Source organism: Caretta caretta, chromosome 1, assembly GCF_965140235.1.
Source record: "Caretta caretta isolate rCarCar2 chromosome 1, rCarCar1.hap1, whole genome shotgun sequence".
NCBI lineage: Eukaryota > Metazoa > Chordata > Testudines > Cheloniidae > Caretta > Caretta caretta.
Genome location: NC_134206.1, coordinates 214,945,381 through 214,965,261, shown reverse-complemented (window position 1 = coordinate 214,965,261; position 19,881 = coordinate 214,945,381). Strand labels below are relative to the sequence as shown.

Below are 19,881 nucleotides of genomic sequence, written 5' to 3'. Positions count from 1 at the left end.
ATTAGACGAAGGTTTCTAACCATCAGAGGAGTGAAGTTTTGGAATAGCCTTCCGAGGGAAGTAGTGGGGGCAAAAGATCTATCTTGCTTTAAGATTAAACTCGATAAGTTTATGGAGGAGATGGTATGATGGGATAACATGGTTTTGGTAATTAAATATTCATGGTAAATAGGCCCAATGGCCTGTGATGGGTTTTTAGATGGGGTAAGATCCAAGTTACCCGGGAAAGAATTTTCTATAGTATCTGGCTGATGAATCTTGCCCATATGCTCAGGGTTTAGCTGATCGCCATATTTGGGGTGGGGAAGGAATTTTCCTCCAGGGCAGATTGGAAGGCCCTGGAGGTTTTTCGCCTTCCTCTGTAGCATGGGGCACGGGTCACTTGCTGGAGGATTCTCTGCTCCTTGAGGTCTTCAAACTACAATTTGAGGACTTCAATAGCACAGATATAGGTGTGAGGTCTTTTTTAGGAGTGGTGGGTGAAATTCTGTGGCCTGCATTGTGCAGGAGGTCAGACTAGATGATCATAATGGTCCCTTCTGGCCTAAATATCTATGAATCTATGAAAAAAAAAAAAGGAGGACTTGTGGCACCTTAGAGACTAACCAATTTATTTGAGCATGAGCTTTCGAAAGCTCATGCTCAAAATCAGAGAAGTGTTGCCACAGGGTGATTAAGCAAGATAGAAGATGGAGGTTTGGTTACTAGACCAGCAGAAGTTCCTAACAAGGAGAGATTTTTATGAAGGGATTACTCACCTCACCTAATATTTGTTCAAAGAAAGGAAAGGCAATAGCTTTTCTCCATAATTAAGAGACTCACTTTCCATTAAATACCTGATTTTAAACCTCTGCCCTAATGTCAACAAAACACAACCAATCCAGTAGAAGTTTCCCATGTGTAGTCCCCAGTCAGAGGAGTAAAGTTGGAGGGGAATCAAACATGGTATTTTGGAGACAGTAGTGTTTGGACAACTAGAGGAGCATTGCTTTTTGAGAATTCTTGTAATTTTTTTTCAATGCCATATCTAAAAAGATGCCTTGGAAGCTCCCAGGGTATGTCTGTTATGAGAAATCCTGGCTACAGAGGGAGAAATAGTGGCTTGAGTCGGTTCTGGGAGCAAGAAGCTCTTGAGTACTTTTCCTAGCTCTGCGGTATTTTACAGACTAATGATTACAGACTAAATAGCATTATTCCCATTGTGCATTCAAGGCAGGCATAGATAAATTAAGTGACTTGGCCAAGATCACACAAAGTAGTAGTTATGGAATTAGGATAAAGAACTAGGGGCCAGAGCCTCAGCTAGAGTTAATTGACTCCATTGTAGTCAATGAAGCAATCCTGTTTCCCATTAGCTGAGGATCTGACTTCACATTTCTGACTCTCAGTCCCACATATTTAATCCAGTGGACCACACTTCCAAGTAGGTTACATAACCACTCTGTGTCTCACTTTCCTCATGGGGCTAATAGTTACTTAGGTAGTTTAGAAGATTAAATAGTTATGGGTAGGTTGTATCCCTATTCACACAGAACCTTATTCTGTGAGTAGCCACTGAGATCAGTGGGACTGTTTAAGGAGCAAGGTACTAGAATCATAGAATATCAGGGTTGGAAGGGACCTCAGGAGATCATCTAGTCCAACCCCCTGCTCAAAGCAGGACCAATCCCCAGTTTTTGCCCCAGATCCCTAAATGGCCCCCTCAAGGATTGAACTCGCAACCCTGGGTTTAGCAGGCCAATGCTCAAACCACTGCGGTAACCCCCCCGCCCCCACATGTTATGTAAGGATAGCAGAATTTGGCCCTCAGTGTTTTGCAAATGTAAATCCTATGTGGGATTATTAGATGCTCTCTGCATTTTGCAGAAGCACAGTGGTGCACTGCAAACATTCCTGACTGTATTGCCTTCATATGAGGACTCCAGTCCAGCAACAGTGTGCATGGCTTAGAAAGTAGAATTGAGATGGAGATAGGGGTGGCATTCATTTTGTTTGTTGTCACCATTAACAGGGCAAAAATAGAAATGTCCAGGTCAGAGCTTCCAAGAGGCAGATGGGCCAGGACAGAGCTTCTCCAAAGTCATTCATGTGCATCCTAGTGTCACTGAACTGCTCTTAAAAACCACTCCCCCAAAACAAAGGACATTTTCAGACAAAAAGTTGTGTTAAAAGGTTAAAAACATGCATCTGTGCCTTCAAGGGAGAAAAAAAAATGCCTTAACCATTGGCCATAACAGTTTAGAGCATGCTTGCTAACTCCCCAGAGGTGAGGGTCCCTTACCTTGGGGACACATTCCTGACTAGGGGTGAACAGATCTGGGCTACAGCCCTAGCACAGGAAGATGGAGGAATGGGATAGGAAGCCTCCCATTTCCAGGTCCCTGTTTTGAATCCAACATAAATCCATGTGGGATGACTGGTTTAATGAATTAGGAGTAGGATACAGAGCATATCTTTAGGTCACAGGAAGGCTGACTTTGGGGAAAGACACTGTCTTGGCTCACCTGAGACCTGCTGTTTGAAGATCTCACAAGACTCCCAGACTGAGTTTTGGCTTTGATAATGTGGTGAGTATGTACACATAGGGAGCAGCTGCTTAGTAAATCTTCTCCACCATTGGGTAAGCTAATTCCAAGAGCAGAAAAAGGCATCACTTTCTCTGGGGTTGCCTCTTGAAATGCTGCACCTAAAAACCATTTTCAGAGGAAAGTCCCAGGCAACACTGCCAGATGAGGCATTCAGAGTGGGTGACAGGAAGACATGCTCATGAACACAGTATTTTAAAGATAAACATTGTTTTTAATATTGTAAATTCATAAAAGCCATATTTTTCATACACAGTCATTGATTGTGGTTTCTTCAGTATTAAGCTTCATATATGTATTGTGACAAAGCTCTGTCCTTGTCTCTGTGGGTCCTGCATTTCCTAGCGGATTTTACTAGCCTCAGAGGCTCACTGTGACCCTCCATGTAACCCGTCTCTCTCTAGAGACAAGGGTCACAGTCTACTGAGCTATTTTCATCATAAGCCAGCGAGGGAGGTGAGGAGAAGCTATCCTCCCTTGCACATTCTCTGTTGTCTCCCAGTCTCAGTGATAAATTTGGGAGGGGGGGCAAAGTGGGGGAGCCCAGGCCCACCCTCTACTCCAGGCTCCATCCCAGGGACCCTAATAGTATCAGCTATGGTCACTGACCTTTTAGAAACATGACATGTACAATTCCCTGGGCTACTTCCCCACAGCAGCCCCCACCTTCCTCAAGCTACACTTCGCCCTTACCTTAGGGCCTCCTTCCTTGTGCCTGATATGGTGTGTACTGCTCAGTCTCTCCAACAGCACAACTTCCTCCCACAGCTCCTGACATGCACACCCACCTGACTAACTGGGAGGCTTTTAACTAGTTTCAGCCAGCCCCTGATTGGCTTCAGGTGTTCCAATCAACCTAGCATTCTCCCTGCCTTCTGGAAAGTTCTTAATTGGCCCCAGGTGTCTTAACTGACCTGGAGCAGCTGCCATTTAACTTATCCGGGTACCAGGGATTTGTTTAGCCTGGAGCTAATATATTTATCTCCCCCTACTTTTCTAAGCCATCTGGCCTTATCCCGTCACAGTATGCATATGCAGAAATTCATAGTGACATGTTATTTAGTTCAGTATTTGCAGTAATATATAAAGCTTAAACCTCACTAACACATGTGGGATCACAATAAAAAAGGGAAAACAGAGGAGACTGAGGATTTCAGAATATTGCAGAAAATCCACCTGCTATTTGTAGATGACAATAGATGGTTACATACTGTGGCTATGCATGTGATATAAATAGAATGGATTAGATTAGATACAATTGAAGATACAGTATAAATCAAATAATCTAAAAGCATAGCAAGACAACAGCACTCTTATTGGTAACCTTATACTTACATTACAATAAAAGGCAAATCTCAAATTTCAGTTAGCAATCCTTCAGGATAATGGGTCAATATAGTGGTGATGAAACCCAGTAAGGGCTCTATCTTCAGCACAAATTGGACCAAGAATTAGGGTGACCAGATGTCCCAATTTTATAGAGACAGTCCCAATTTTTAGGTCTTTTTCTTATATAGGCTCCTATTACTCCCCCACCCCCATCCAGATTTTTCACATTTGCTGTCTGGTCACTCTACCAAGAATCTGGATATATGAAATATATAGTGAAACCTGTTTTAAGTAACCACTGAAGGGATTGACATTTGGTTGCTTAATTGAGGGGGTCTTTTAATAGAAGTGGAGCTGAGCTGTACTTAGTACAACTGAGGAATAGTTTGATGTCATCCCTTAAAAGAGAGGGTAGCTTTTTAGGGTAGTCTTGAATATAAGTATGGTTTAGTTGTCCAAAAGTATGGATTGGGAGCGTTCACCTCACAGTCTCCTCAGTGATAATCTCCAGCAGTTGCACTGCTAAATTTACCCTCAAAACAAAGTGGTTTATTTCAGGATAAATTTTTCAGAGTTTTGCCTGCAATAGACTGAGATGGAAATGCTCTGTCAAAGAAACTCTTCTTTACAATGAGGTAATATCTTTTAGTGGACCAACGTCTGTTGGTGAGAGATACAAGTTTTCAAGCTTAAACAGAGCTCTTCTTCAGGTAATCTGAGGAAGAGCTCTATTTAAACTCAAAAGCTTGTCTCACTCACCAACAGAAGTTGGTCCAATAAAAGAAGATATTATCTCACCCACATTGTCTCTCTAATAGCCTTAGACTGACACGGCTGTAACAACACTGCATATCTTTTTTACAATATCCATTGACTTCCCTGTTGCATCACCAGGCTTAAGTCCAGAAATGTTAACAGTTCGTGCCATCTATAATAGGATCTTAGCTCCCCACCACAGCTGCTGCTATTAAAAATCTTCTGTTTTACACATCACAGGAAGTGTGACAAGCATTGTATTTCCCTTTGTAGTGTACCTTCCATGTATTTCATTGCGGTGGCCAGTAACAACAATGTTCAACCTACAGGAAACTGAAGTGAGCTGTAGCTCACGAAAGCTTATGCTCAAATAAATTGGTTAGTCTCTAAGGTGCCACAAGTACTCCTTTTCTTTTTGTTCTCTTTAATTAGCTAATGTTTCTGCATTTCTCACATGATTGGGGTGAAATCCTCACCCTGTTGAAGTCAGTGAGAGTTTTGCTATTGACTCAGTGGGGTCAAGGTTTCACTCCTGGTGCCAGGTTGATTTTGAACTGGTGTAACTCCATAGACATTTTTGAAGTTATTCCTGTGAAAGTGAGCACAGAATCAGGCCCATCAAGCTCTACCAAAATGCTAAATATAGCTGAGCTGCTATATTGCTTTTAACAAGGGCTTCCAGAAAAATTGTGCTGTTCTCAAGAGTTCCAAGAATTCTAATGTTCTTGGTTTGAACAGGGTCTTCCAGGTGCACAGATCTTGGTCTGCCCCCACACCTTGCTTCATAACAGTGTTTTTAACCATTGTCATTTCCAACACCACTTTTATCTTCTTCAGCCTCCAATTTTATCTGTCATGCTTATTTTAATTCAAGAATTCTTATGTCAATGGTAAGTTTGTCCCTGGCTGCATGTGTGCATAAGAGAGAGAATTAGCCTCTATGCAAGTTTATGGTAGTTTGTGTGAATACAGCATTATATGGGCATTAACATCAGTACGTGGCACCACCATAGTGCATGTCATCTGAGGATATACTTTACAAAAGTGGATACTATTATTCTTTGTCTACAGATGGGAAAACTGAGGCACAAAAAGCCAAAGTAACTATCCCAAGGCCTTTCAGCCAATACAGTATAGAAGAAAACCTGTCTCCTGACTCCAAGTGACTTGCTCTAACCACTAAACCATGCCACCCAAGTTCCAGTTAGCCTCTGTGTGCCAGCCCCAGAGTCTTCCTCTGTCCACGGGAGCTGTTATGCTTTCTTTTCACAGATCCAACGGTTTGGTACAGAACAAGATATAGTACCCACGACAGTTAATCCGATTACAGCACAATCAGAGGTGTCACTATTCAAACCTATAATAAATCTGTGTGGAGAAGAGAAAGAGATGAGAATCAGGGTATTCATTCCTATTATTCAGATTTATCCAAAGTTCATGCAATAAACCCAAGGATAGACTAAGGTATTTCACCTTCTAGTCAGAAGATTCCTGATGAGTGATGGAAGCCACTTCATATTGACACCTCCCTCAATCTCCACATTTCTCACACACACACACTCCTCAGTTTACTATCCAAATCTCCCTCTGATGCACACACAAATACAGTGAGTTCTTTATCCAGTTCTATAGGATAGCCTGGGAGATTCTCACTCTCTAGACCAGTGGTCCCCAATTTTTTTCTGTTCCCCTCCCATCCCTCCCCCTCTCCCTTCCCCCGGGTAATGGAAAAATCTGTCCACACTCCCTAGGAGTCACGGCCAGGGTCACAGCCAGAGTTGTGGCCAGGAGCAGGGCCTAGCCAGAGCTGCAACTGGGGCCACGGCCAGGGCCAGGAGCAGGGCTGAAGTCAGGGCCAGAGCTGTGGCTGTGGCGGTGGCTGGGAGCAGGGATACAGTCAGGGCCAGGGTTGGAGCTGTGGCTGGTGGAGAGGCTGGGCTCTGGGGGAGGAGAACATGTGAGTATCTGGGTAAGTGGGGGCCCTATGGCTGGGCTCTGGGGGGAGAGAATTCGGGTATCTGGAACGGGGGTACCCCGTAGGTGGGTTCTGGGGGAGAAGGGGATTCAGGTGTATTGGCAGGGGGGAGGCCCCGTGGCTGGGCTCTGTGGGAGAGGGGTTGTGGGTTTCTGGCCCCGCAGCTGGACACTGGGGGTGGGGGAAGGGGGCAGAGAAACAGGAATTGGGTTGTCATATAGGTTTCTTTAACTCTACTCCTTGGGGATTTTGTGTGTGTGTCTGTATTGTTACAGACATACCTGCTGACAGGTATTTTGAAATAAATTACCAAAATAATTAAAACTGGCATGATTATATAGTGTTATTTTGACACATAATATTTGCAGAATTTTAAAATATCATGCACAGAATTTTTAATTTTTGGAGCAGAATGCCCCAAGGAGTAGCTTTTTAACCTTAGCATCAATTTTGCCTGTGTTATTCTTCCCTTTTGTAGGCACAGGAAAATCCTAGCCTGTGTTCTGTCCCTTTCTCCACAGTATACCTGTGGCAGATACCTCAGAGGAAATAATTGACACTTGGAGGTATAATAAGGAATAAACGTACATGTCTGTGTTAAACTCTGTGTTGTCAATCCATTTCCATCTACCTTCAGCGCCTCTGATTGACAATCCAATGAAGTGATCTTCAGCTTTTGTGTTATTATGGAGGAACTCCTGCAAAGGAAGCATACAGTGAGTTCTGAGAATTCTCACCTGTGGCCAGAGACAATTCAATAGCATTAGCATCTATTTGGGGTGCCACTAGGGGTGATTTGCTTGGGTTTGTCCAGATTGTCCTAGCCAAAAACTGTTTTCCTAGTCTAGACAAACCAAACATGACCAAGGGATCCCCAGTAGCCTGCTGCAAACCCAGCACAAAGCCTATTAGATCCCATCCCCCATTGGAAACTCTCTGTAGGACAATGCTCTCACAGGGCTTTGTCTAACAGATTTGCCAATGTCTCATAAAAGGACCCTATGAAATGAAAGGTGCATATTACAGCATATTTCCATTGTGGGCTATCTGGCCACATTTCAGAATGCCTACCTGTGGCTTTATGCCTCTCCCCAGTCTCTCCCCACTCCAGCTCCCTGCCAAGTACTTTGACATCTGGTGATGTTGCCATGCTCTTCTTACCTTAGACACAGGGGGCCTGGCTGTTGTATTGCTGGGCCCTGCCTCTCTGCATGCTTATTAAAATCACGTAGTCATGCTAGCCAACTGTGCATTGTAGTGCATCATAAATCCTGGAGTGGGTGTGTTAGGGGGCTTATTCCTTCACCCACTTCCTTCCCTGGTCCTTCTCGCATGAACAGAGAGCAACAATACCCGAAGTCCGAAGGTGCAAACAATTCAATGTTTATTGGGGTGAACTTCCAGCAAGCATGATTCCAGTTTCCTTCCTTAGTGTCCCCCTTCCCAGCTCTGACACCACAGAGCTTTACACCTGTGTCCCTGTTCCCATTCCTGCCCTTAGCAAAACATGATTCCAATTTCCTTACCCCCATTCCCTGTTCCCATTTCCCCCTTTAGCAAAACATGATTCCAATTTCCCCACCCCCATTCCCTGTTCCCATTTCCCCTCCCCACACCCACCCACACACTCCCTGATTGACTGCCGACTATATAGTAAAACTTGAGTTCTGCTTAGCTATACCTTAACGAATCATTTTCCTGAAATTTAACTAAAACGACAATCTTAACGTATTGTAACATGACTATGTAACCAATTATATCCCACCACCTTAATTAGTTTACACCCAGCAAAATTAATTATACAGCAGACAGGAACAATCACAGAACCAGACAGAGATTATACAGACAAACAATAGCAAAGTAGGAACTATAATGACAAAACAATACAGAAGTGAGGATTTCACATCTCAGCTAGTGATAAGTGAGTTCTTGCAAGATAGGATGCTATCAAACTAAGTTTCCTTTTACATTTTCTAGGCACTTCCCTTTCTCTGGAGGTGATAGGCACTATCAGGACAGAATTGTATTCCTAACAGCCCAATAGCACCTTCTTTCAATGTGACTTGTTTGGAATGTGAGGATGTGACTGGTTGCTTCCCAGCTTATGGCTGCCTCTGCTGCTTAGCCAAAGGCCTTAGCTTAAGAACAGGGCCTCAGACTGTCACAGTAAGAGAAGGACCTTACACCGGCAGACAGTGATTTTGATTCTTTCTTTTATACCTCTATAACTAGCCAAGTGATAAGACTACACCTAAATTCTTCGAGTACAGGCCTTTACCAGCAGGCCTGAATATCTATATCCTAACAGGGTATCTTTAATTAGGTAGCAGAGAAGCAGGTAATGCATCTGGGCCTGCACAAAGAAAGCTGAACCCCTGCGTTGGTACTAAGGTAGGGTGTAGCTAAGGAGGGAAGGGGAGAACTTGGAAGAGTGCAGATAGGAAACTTGCATGGGGAACTCAGAGATGGAGAAGACAGGCTGGGAAGCTCTTTGAAGCAGAGTCCATGATTCATTTCCCACAGGATTATACGCTCTTTCTACAATAGCTCTCACCAGTTCCTCTTTGCTGTTGATGATCACTAAACTAGAGTTTGCTTCAGAACATGCTCTTTGACTGGCATTCCAAGTCTTTTCTTGAACAGAAAAGAAGTAGCATTTCCCCCTTTGAAATGTCCACCGGTTCGGGCAGTCTGTAGGAAGGGCACACACAAAGAAAGAGGGAAATACCAATATGTAATTGGCAGGAAAAGAACTCTTCTCTCCCAATCACATTTTACAGCAAACATCAGACTCTCACTGCACTGATCTTACCTGTTCTTCCCCCAGTGGTTGAAGACTTAGAGTTCTCTGGTGAGTCATCAGTGGAGAAAATCTGTGAAACTGAACACAAACCTAGTTTTTAGTCTCTGATATCTTTAATGCTATGAAAACATACTTGGCAATAAATGTTTGGTCAGCATTTGCTCTTCTTGATTTATAAAGTGCAAGATGCCCTATGACAGTGGTTTTCAAACTTTTTTTCTGGGGACCCAGTTGAAGAAAATAGTTGATTCCCATGACCCACTGGAGCTGGGGATGAGGGGTTTGGGGTGTGGGAGGGGCTCAGGGCTGGGGCAGGGGGTTGAGGTGAGAGGGTGAGGGCTGTGGTTTGGGGCCAGGAATGAGGAGTTCAGGGTGTGGGAGGGGGCTCTGGGCTGGGGCAGGGGATTGGGGTGTGGGAGGGTTTCAGGGCTCTGGGCTGGGGGTGCAAGCTCTGGGGTGAGGCTGGGGATGAAGGGTTTGGGGTGAAGGAAGGGGTTCTAGGTTTGGGGAGGCTCAGGGCTGGGGCAGGGGATTGGGGCATGGGGTTGGGGTGAAGACTTACCTCTGGCAGCTCCCGGTCAGTGGCGCAGCCCGCGGGTAGAGGCTGCACCCCGGAAGTGGCCAGCAGCAGGTCCAGCTCCTAGGCGGAGGTGTGCAAGCAACTCTGCACAGCTCTCGCCCGCAGGCACCGTCCCCCGAGCTCCCATTGGCTGGTTCCTGGCCAATGGGTGTGCGGAGCCGGTGCTTGGGGTGGGGGAAGTGCGTGGAGCCCTGTGGCCCTCCTCCCTAGAAGCCAGACCCGCTGCTGGCCATTTCCAGGGTCTTGGAACAGGTGTTGGAACAGGTAGGCACTAGCCTGCCTTAGCTGGGCAGCACCGCCGATGGGACTTTTAATGTCCCGGTCGGCAGTGCTGACCAGAGCGACAGTTCCTTACATGCAGCGACCCAGTACTGGGTCATGACCCAAACTTTGAAAAACACTGCCCTATGAGACATGTCAGGAGAGACCATTCTTGTCCTGGAAATCTTGTGACCTGAACAGATGGGCAGCACAACACAGGCACTGGGAGATCCACAGGAAGGTTCTGTCTTGGTGGGGTTTTGTTTATTTGTTAATTATGGGGTGGATGAGAGCATTTTACTGATGTGGGCTAGTGTGTTTCAGGGAAGAAGTGAGTTTTGAGGAACGATTTGAAAGACAAGAAGGTAGGTGACTGTGATGTAGTGTCCCCCACTGCAGAGAAGAGACAGGGCTTAGCTGTAATAAATATAAAGGGGTTTCTTTGTTGGAGCTGCTGGGACGAAAATAGAGCCTGTGACCCTGTTGCTTCCGGATGGATTGGCTAACACAGCCTGGGCTGAGCAGGCTCACCTTAAGTCCTGGCCTGGACCAAGCAGCCATGAAGGGGACTACTGTTTGCACTGCAGGTGCTGGCATTCTGGGACAGGGAATGCTCCCCAGGCATGGGTGGCCAAAATACTGTGTCTTCTTTCCAGTAAAAAACTGCCCCATGCCTGGAGACCATCCCCAGCCTGTGTCTTCCCTTACACAGACCTCTCTAACCTCATCACCTGTCTGGTAAAGGGTCAGTTTTGGCCCGGCTGAGCACAACCACATTAAAAGTTATATCCAGACAAGCAAAAAGACAGATCATTTACAAAACAGGTCAGGACATGTTCAGCATCCTAAGCCAGCCTGGGTGGAGGGCAAAAGAAAAGCCTGAGAAAAGATGATGTTAGCGGTGAGGTTGGATTCTTCGATGGATCCAAGGGAGCAAGGGGAAGAATGGTAGATGATGAGGGCATAGCTGTGCAGGGCCTAGAAGGGGAGGATGAGAAGCATGTTTTGCTATGGAAGGTAAGAGGATGAAAGGTGGAGGAATTCAGAGAGGGGAGGGACATGGTCTGCATGGTGGGTGAGGAAAAAGATTTTCCTTCAACAGTGGTCTAGATGCTCTAGTCTGGAGGTGGATTGTGATGGGGATCAGGAAGTCCAGAAAGAAAGGAATTGAAGGAGTTGAGTGTGACGTTGCACCCCTTAATGCTTCATAGAAATATGCTTAAGAATGTAAATGTGACATAACTGGATATTTTATGCCAGATATGCCATGTAACATATCTTTGCAAAGGTTATGTTCTTCTGTGTGTATTCATCCTATTTGTATGCATGTATCATTTTTGTATTCAAAGTTATGAATATTGGTTGTGTACTTGTTTGATTTTAAGTAGCCTCAGTGAAGCATTTGGTCAGCTTCTTGAGAAAAGACTATTCTCAGTAAGTGCCCAAACAAGAAACACTTAAGCTGACAACAGACCTTGATAGAAGCCAATTCACATCTGAGCTTTCCTGGCTGTGCAGCTTGGCCTGTAAAGTTCTGAGTCATGCATGGACATGTGACTTGCCCATGTGACTCCAAAACTTCATTTTGTAGCTGTAATTCTATACAAGAGGAGAGGGGGGTTTCCACCCAGAAGAGAGAAACTATATAAAGTCCTGGGAGACCCCTCCATTTTGTCTTCAGCTGGCTCAAGAGTTAGCCTCTGCACCACCAAAGAAACTGGAACAAAGGACAGTAACCACAGGGGTATGAGTGGTTGCTGGACCCAGACTAGAAGGAGACTAATGTGTAAAAGAAGCTTACTGGAACATCTCTGAGGGTGAGATTTCATCTGTAATCACTTTCTTACTGTATTAAGCTTAGATTTGCATATTTTATTTTATTTTGCTTGGTAATTCACTTTGTTCTGTCTGTTATTACTTAGAACCACCTAAATCCTACTTTTTGTATTTAATAAAATCACTTTTTACTTATTAATTAACCCAGAGTATGTATTAATACTTGGGGAAACAGTTGTGCATATCACTCTATCAGTGTTATAGAGGGCGAACAATTTATGAATTTACCCTGTATAAGGTTTATACAGGGTAAAACAGATTTATTTGGGGTTTGGACCCCATTGAGAGTTGGGTATTTGAGTGTTGGAGACAGGAACACTTCGTAAGCTGTTTTCAGTTAAGCCTGCAGCTTGTGGGGGATGAGGTTCAGATGTGTTTGTAGCAGGCTAGCATGTCTGGCACAACCAGGCAGGGCCCTGAAGTCCCCAGCTGACAGGGAAAACAGGTTCATAGGTAGTCTCAGCACATCAGGTGGCAGTTCCCAAGGGGGTTTCTGTGATCCAACCTGTCACAGTGAGCTTCCTGGTCTACAATGCAAAATTAAAAAGGCTGAGATTTTCCTCTTTGCTGCGCCCATCATTTTCCCCAAGTCCCCGAACACACACACACATGCCAAAAATTAGAGGTTAGGAAGCTCTGGAGATAACCAAAGCAAGGACAGGTTTTATTTCATTATTATGGTTGCTGGGATTATTGGGAATGGCAGCAGAGGGCTCCTCATTGAACCCTGACCTGCAAAAAATGGTGAATGGCCAGAAGACTGTCACTTCTTTGGACCAATGGCATAATCATAGGCCAGAAGTGCAGGGAAGGGCTTCAAGGAAAGCACAAACACAAATCCAGGCATAAAAAGCACAGGTATACCTATAGCAAACAAGGTTCAGGTCACAGGGGCAGACAGGAAAAGACCTTGTATCCCAGGTGGATGCTGCTAACCATTTCCCATCCACCATGATGAGTGAGGGACAATCCCACCTCTGCAGCCCCTGCCCCAGCTGGGACGCAAACACAAATATTAGTATCTCTCTGGGCAAATATCCCAGCCAATAGGGTACTTTGCAGAAATGGACATCAGTGATGGGGAATCAGGAACATAAACCAAAATTCCCTTTTGCCCCCAGAGAATTTCACAGCAAATCCCAGAAACTCACTGCCTGGACATTACCTGTTCTGTTCCCCTCAGTTGTGGAATTGAGTATCCTCTGAAAACCCAGAGTTGGGAAGATCTGTGGAACTGAACACAAGCGCAGCTGTTGGTCTCTGGGAGATGATTTGTAATACTCAATATAAAGTGCACCTGTGGTGATAACTTGTTGGATGGCTGTCCATTTCTTGTTTTACTTTATTATTATTAATATTGCATTTGGGAACCCCAAGGATCTCAGCAAGAGTTTGTCACTGCCTCCCATTCCCAAGACACTGGAGCATGCCCTTAGCCTTAGGATGGCAAATAATACAGTGGGAAAATATAGCGTTCAGGGGAGGAAGTAATGCACCTCTGACATTCTAACAAATAGCATCGAGCGATAAATGATCAGACCCATGCAGAGATTTAGGCAAAAAGAGAGCGGGAAGAGGTCAAGGACACAAGCAGAGATACAGACAACAAGTTTAGGTGGAGTTATGAGCATAGGAAGTGATGCAGGCACATGTACAGGCAAAAGAATCATGGGTTCAGATGCAAACTCAGCACAATGAGAGGCACAGATAGTAAAATTAAGAAAAAGAACAGGCACAGACAAAGGTGCATGTTAAGGCTGACTGCCCAGCTATCATGCTTTTCTGTTACAAGATGTGTGGCTCAGCTCCTGTCCCACATGCTATAGTTTCCACAAAGCATGAACTTCACATCACAATCATGGAAGCAACCGTGAATGTCTTTGAGGAAAGGGCAGACCTAATCCGTACTTGGGGGTGCATATAGATTTGGGGATAATTATAGTTCTCTAAACATGCCATACCACTGGATTCCCATTGGCAGTGGAACCTGTTCATCAGCACACAGCACATGATGGCCATTCACTGAGCATCTCCACTGGTTTAGATGGAGATGCTTGCAAACTCCAGTCTTTTCTTTCTCTCCCACTTGCCGTAAACATACATAAACCATTTCCTTTGGTAGCTATAGACCCCTTAGGAAATTGTCAGTTCATAGTAAAATAGGAAACTGACTGTGGCAGTGTTGTGCAACAAAGTGAATATGTGCCTGCCAGATTAGTCACTTCTGAGCCAACCACCCCCCTTTCTTTCCATTTATGCATTAACTGTGTCTCAGTGGAGTTGGTGGGGGTGTAATTTGTCAATTTGGCCTATAGGGAAGTAACATCATAGAAAGAATTTTTGTAGAATACATACAAATGGGGGAAATATACATGACAAACATATATATATACATATTGATGTATAACACACATATCAAACAACATTGGGAAGCACTTTTGTAACCCACTGGTCAGTGTGTGTTACAGGAACCCCTGTGGACTAATCCATAAAGGATGTGAGTGTTACAGCCACCAGCTACAGGAAGTTGAGTTTTTAGTTCAAGCGGTAGCAGCTTGTGCTTTTAATAATGGAGGTCCCTGGTTCAGTTCAAATGTGTCATCCAAGAGGGCAGCCCTCACACTTCTACCATCACTATATGGATATATTATTTGTAAATGGTGATCTCCTCTGTATAGGTCAGGGTGTGTTTTGTGTATGAGTTGTATAAGCAAAGAAACTGATGGTTCTCTCTTCTCTGAGGTAGGAAGTTGCACCTTCCAGCAAACTTCTTCCTTTGACTATAAGACAGGATTTAGTTATTATGAAATACAAACATATACAGCAGATAGTCTGCACCTCAGCTAATAAGCCAATTTACACACCAGCCACTGTATGGACCAATGCAGCTCACATGGGTGAGAGACATCTCGCTGTTGCCTTGTGCTCCCCCTCCCCATCTATTGGTTGTAGCCACCTGCTATCTCTTGTCTTGTACTTAGGTTGCTAGCTCTTAGGGGAAGGCTCTTTTTTGCTGTATGTTTGACACTACCTAGCACAATGGGCCCCGATCCCTGAGTGTGGTCTCTATGCCCTATGCAATACCAATACCAAACCCTATCTTAACTGTCAATTCCCATACTTTCAAACACTTTTTAAAGTTTAATATTATCTTGAATTTTCTGTCTCTTAAATGTTTAGGTTTTGAGAACCACAATGTTATCTTACATGTTTTCCTGTAAGTTATGGATTTTTTTCTTGGCTTTAACTCCATTTTACCGAAGTCTTTTGTCTGGGAATCTCTCCAGGTAGGTATAAAGATGTAAATAATCAATACCAATTGCAAAATATGGTCACAAGCACCACAGAGCAGCTACTCTCATCTTCACACCATTGGCAAAACCCATTTGCAGGCTAAAAAGACAGATTGGCCAGATGTGTCTTGCACTGTGTTAAAAATAGCAGAATGTAAGCAATGGTAGCGAGTACTAGGACTCAGAGCCCGCCATTAAAATGCCACATCCCTCCCTTCCTAGAGTTCAGCCATAGAGATAGTCAACAAGAGCATTTAAAGGTATATGGGAAGAAGAGATATCCAAGATAGTGAAGTCCCTGGCCACTTATGGATTTATAGATAATCATCAACATCTTGAATTGCAGCTGGGCGGGGAAGGGAAACCAGTGTAAGGCACAGAACACAGGCATTGTGTGTTCACATCAGTCTGTCATTTAGACAGGCAACCAAGTTCTGCACTAGCTGAAGGATATGAGTTGTTTTCAAGCATAGTCCAATGCACAGTTGTCCACCCTGGAGATGGCAAAGGTAGTAACAGTAGTATGGATAATCTTGTTGAATGCCACCCTGTGGGATTTACATGGGCCTTGCCTGAGGCAGTGAGATTTAATTACAAGATCCCAGAGAATGTAAATTCCACTTGAGAAATAACAAATATTGACTGATACTCACAATATACCATGAACAGGGGCGTTCCTGCAAGTTTAATGGCCACGATGATCAAGCCAGGAATCACCAGCTGCCAGTTCATATTATTCTGCATTTTAGCCCTGAAAAGTTTAAAATGACACCATTTACCACTTTGCAAGTGTTCTCCATTGCCTCCTGGGATCTGCACTCATCTCAATGATATCTGAGCACACATGGATCTATGGCAGCTTGTCATGAAATAGAATGGGTGCCATCATTTACTAGTAAAGTTTGTACTAGTAAAGTACTAGTTTGTTTTATTTTCAGTTAGTCCCTTCATTCCTTCTTCCAGTCAGACTAAAGCTATCTGCGTCACTGCTGTCTGGTTTAACAAACTACTGTCCTTGGAAGAAGATTCTAACATTCAACTGATTATTAGGTTGGCAGCACCTGCAGGTATAGCTACATTGCAAAAGTAGTATGCAATAACAGAACGGATCACAACTGAAATCAGGTCTCCCCAATATGGATGAACTTAGATTCTCTGAAAACGATTACCTCATACAGTAATTTCAGTCACCATTATAAAACCAACACTTGCCAACAACGGTGGTGGACTTAGAATTGGAAATAACTGCAATAACTGACATACCCTGGTAACTTAATAAATGGTATCAGTTGACATTTTAATGGAGATCTCGAGTGAACTATTTGCTTCCTGTATTAACAATTCCACTCTTGATGGTATCTGCCCTCAGACTCTTAAGATCTCTGTGCAGCTCATAAGCTTGTCTCTCTCACCAGCAGAAGTTGGTCCAATAAAAGATATTACCTCACCCACCTTGTCTCTCCAGTATCCTAGGACCAACATGGCTACAACAACACTACAAACTGAGACTCTTCAGTCTATTGAATGAGCAAATTGCCACGGAGGCCAAAACAGTATTCATTTGAATCTGCAACTGGCCAAAAGATTGTGTCTCAGTCTATGAGATGTACCTGGTCACAGTGATCTACATATTTGTAACCTCCAGGCTTTATGATTGCAACTCATTATATTGAGGAATGAAGCAGCCCACGTGAGAAAGCTCCAGCTCCCACAGAATGCTGCTGCTCATCTGCTTAGTAACACAGATTGGCATGAACATATCACACTGGTTCTCTGTACTCTCCAGTGACTACAGAGTCCAGTTCAATGTTCTGTCCTTATATTCATAGCCCTCAATGGGACAAGCCCTAGGTCCCTGTGGCTGTGCTTATATTAGGATTTTTTTTCTAAAATTTCCCACTGGTGTTATCACTGTTTCAGCTCTACCAGTCACAGCCATTGTGGGACTGCTGGAGTAGACAGGGTTCCTGGCAGTTGCTAGCATTTTCATCACCATGCCATTTGACCCTGCTCACAGCAGGTCTAGATGACAGTGGTTTAAATGTTAGTAGCTGTGGGTACCTTGCCTACAGTAAAACTCCTATGACTGCCTCCACTGGTGAAGCTGAAACAAGTGGTTAGCAACAGTAGAAAATTTTAGGAAATAAATTCCTAGATTGGAAAAGACCTCCCAGAGCACATCTTCCTCCACAACTATGACCTCCCTCACCAGCTACGTTCCACTGGAACAATAAAACTGTTGACTAAGACGGGGAGGATTGTGGATGCAGGAGAGAGGACTTTCACAAAAGCTGGGTGTAAACTATGAAACTCACTCCCATGAGAAATATAACCATGGACTCACCTCAATCAGAACTAAATGCAAAACTAACTCCTTCAACTTCATTCACCCCCCCCCCCCAAAAAAGTTCTTTACACACCCCAATAAACTAATCAAGCTGTTTCTCTCACAGGTTAGGAAGGAAGGAAGAGAGAGAGATTGTTCTTGTTATTCCTGTTGTAAATACTTGGTAGGTGCTCAGATATTCAAGTAACATTTAGGTACAGAGAGAGACAAATTATTTAATCAGAGTGTGCCAAATTAATCTGTAATGTAACAACTAAACTTCACTGAAGTTGCACAAGACCTGAATTTGGCTCAAAATGTCTATTCAAATTTTAGTACCGGTACAATAAAGTAGATAATCTATTCACAATGACTGAATCTCTACAGATAAATTCCACTGGGTATTAACAAAGGTGCGATTCCAATGCAATAACTAGGGCAACTAACATACATCCCTTTAAATTGAATAAGGTAGTTCTTGCATATTAATCATGTAATGCAGCCAAACAGTTATTATACCTGGGATACCACTAGTAAGAGACCTGGATTCAATTCCCTGCTCTGTCACAGGCTTCCTGTGTAAACTGAGGAAGTCACTTAGGCTCAGATCCACAACAGTATTTAGGCCCTTAACTTTCATTGACTGAATCCTTCCAGGACAGTTTGCAAAAGCAGACAGCATCTATATAATGATGAAAGGAGATGGTATGTGATGGGGAATATTTCATTAAAAAACCCAGAACTTTAACATTTTTTTTCAATAGATTGGAATAAAAAAAACAAACCTTGTTTTTTTAAAAATCAGCCTGTTGGAGAAAGTGCCACTCCCCTGCCTTACTCTGGACCCTTCAGCCCCATGAAGACAGCAGCACACACCATTCTGAGCAGTCACATCTCCCAGGTCATCTACAAACTTGTATCCTACGCCCAGTTCTATATATACCCTCCATGCTCCTCAATTAGAAACACCAATTGGAGTCTCTCACAATTAAGAGACTGTGAATCTTGCTTATTCCAGCCCACTGAAATCTTTGCAATCCCAGGAAACCATTATAGTCATAAAAGGCAGGAGAATTACAGGAAGCAAGCTACACAAATAAAATGGAACAGAAGTACTTCTCAGAAAGAGCTCACCACACTGAGGGGATAGTTCAAAAATCTTTTTCCATCATATCTCGGTCTGGAATGGATGCTGTGGAAAGGAATTAACAGTATGTGTCCTTTGGGTCTTGATCACAATTTTTTATATTTCTTGGCTTCCTTGGCAATCACGCTGTGGTTCCTTTTGTGTATGTGCCTCTCTCTCTCTGTCTCTCAGAAGAGAATCAGTGTCTATGAAGGCTTCCTCTTTTGTATCATTTCACAGGATGGGTGCTCTTCTAAATAGCTTGAGGTTAGGAAACACATCATGCCTTCACAACAGCTAAAGAGCTGAGACAACACAATGATGGTTTAATTTCTCAAGTGATTTAATCAAGGAGAAGAGAGCACAATACTTTATATCTGCCCACACTAAGAGAGAAATGTGGGGTTCAACATTTCTGGTCATTCCCTGTCACTCCCAGACTAAAGGGTAGCTTGAGAAGTTTAATGGGACACTTAAAATGATGCTGAAAACTTTTGTAGATCAGCAGCCACATGATTAGCCTAAGTAAGCGTTTACCTTATCTGCTGTTTGTCTATAGGGAAATTCCCCAAGTTTCTCTTTTAAACTGCTCTTTGGAAGAAGGGCTTGAGGGACCTCTGGAACTAATGAGGGCTGAGCAGGAGGGCACTGCCACTTTGTGTGTTGCTCTATCGAAGGTACATGTATACCCCGTCACTGTAGTGCCTGAGCACCTTACAATCTGTAATGGGTTTATCCTCATAACACCCATGTGAGGTAGGAAAGTGCCATTATCCCCATTTTACAGATGGGGAACTAAGGTGCAGCAAAGCTAATGCCCAAATCCACAAAGTTATTTAGCTTGCTAACTTCCATTGAAGTCAATGAAAGTTAGGGGCCTAAATACCTTTGTGGATCTGAGCCAAAGTGACTTGCCGCAGTTTACACAGGAAGCCTGTGACAGAGCAGGGAATTGAACTCAGGTCTCTGACTAATGCTCTAACCCCTGGCTCCTTCCTTCCTCTCATATTT

At 43.8% G+C, this 19,881-nt stretch overlaps 1 protein-coding gene across 1 annotated transcript; it reads right to left on the bottom strand.

Moving 5' to 3' along the window:
* Positions 1–2,778: 2,778 nt before the first annotated feature.
* LOC125623109 (C-type lectin domain family 5 member A-like) lies at positions 2,779–19,091 on the bottom strand. The gene is made up of 7 exons (XM_048821940.2): positions 18,879–19,091; positions 16,072–16,169; positions 13,291–13,359; positions 9,458–9,526; positions 9,200–9,336; positions 7,234–7,343; positions 2,779–6,038 (listed from the first exon to the last, which is right to left on the bottom strand). Exons 2-7 carry the CDS (start codon positions 16,160–16,162, stop codon positions 5,924–5,926), a joined length of 591 nt encoding a protein of 196 aa, XP_048677897.1. The 5' UTR covers positions 16,163–16,169; positions 18,879–19,091; the 3' UTR covers positions 2,779–5,923.
* Between the last annotated feature and the right edge of the window lie 790 nt (positions 19,092–19,881).

Coding starts and splice junctions, on each gene's coding strand:
- LOC125623109 (XM_048821940.2), bottom strand. CDS start 16,162: ATGCAGAATAATATGAACTGGCAGCTGGTGATTCCTGGCTTGATCATC. Junction 13,360..16,071: donor GCCCCTGTTCATGGTATATT/GTGAGTATCAGT, acceptor GCTTGTGTTCAG/TTCCACAGATCTTCCCAACT. Junction 9,527..13,290: donor AACTGAGGGGAACAGAACAG/GTAATGTCCAGG, acceptor GTTTGTGTTCAG/TTTCACAGATTTTCTCCACT.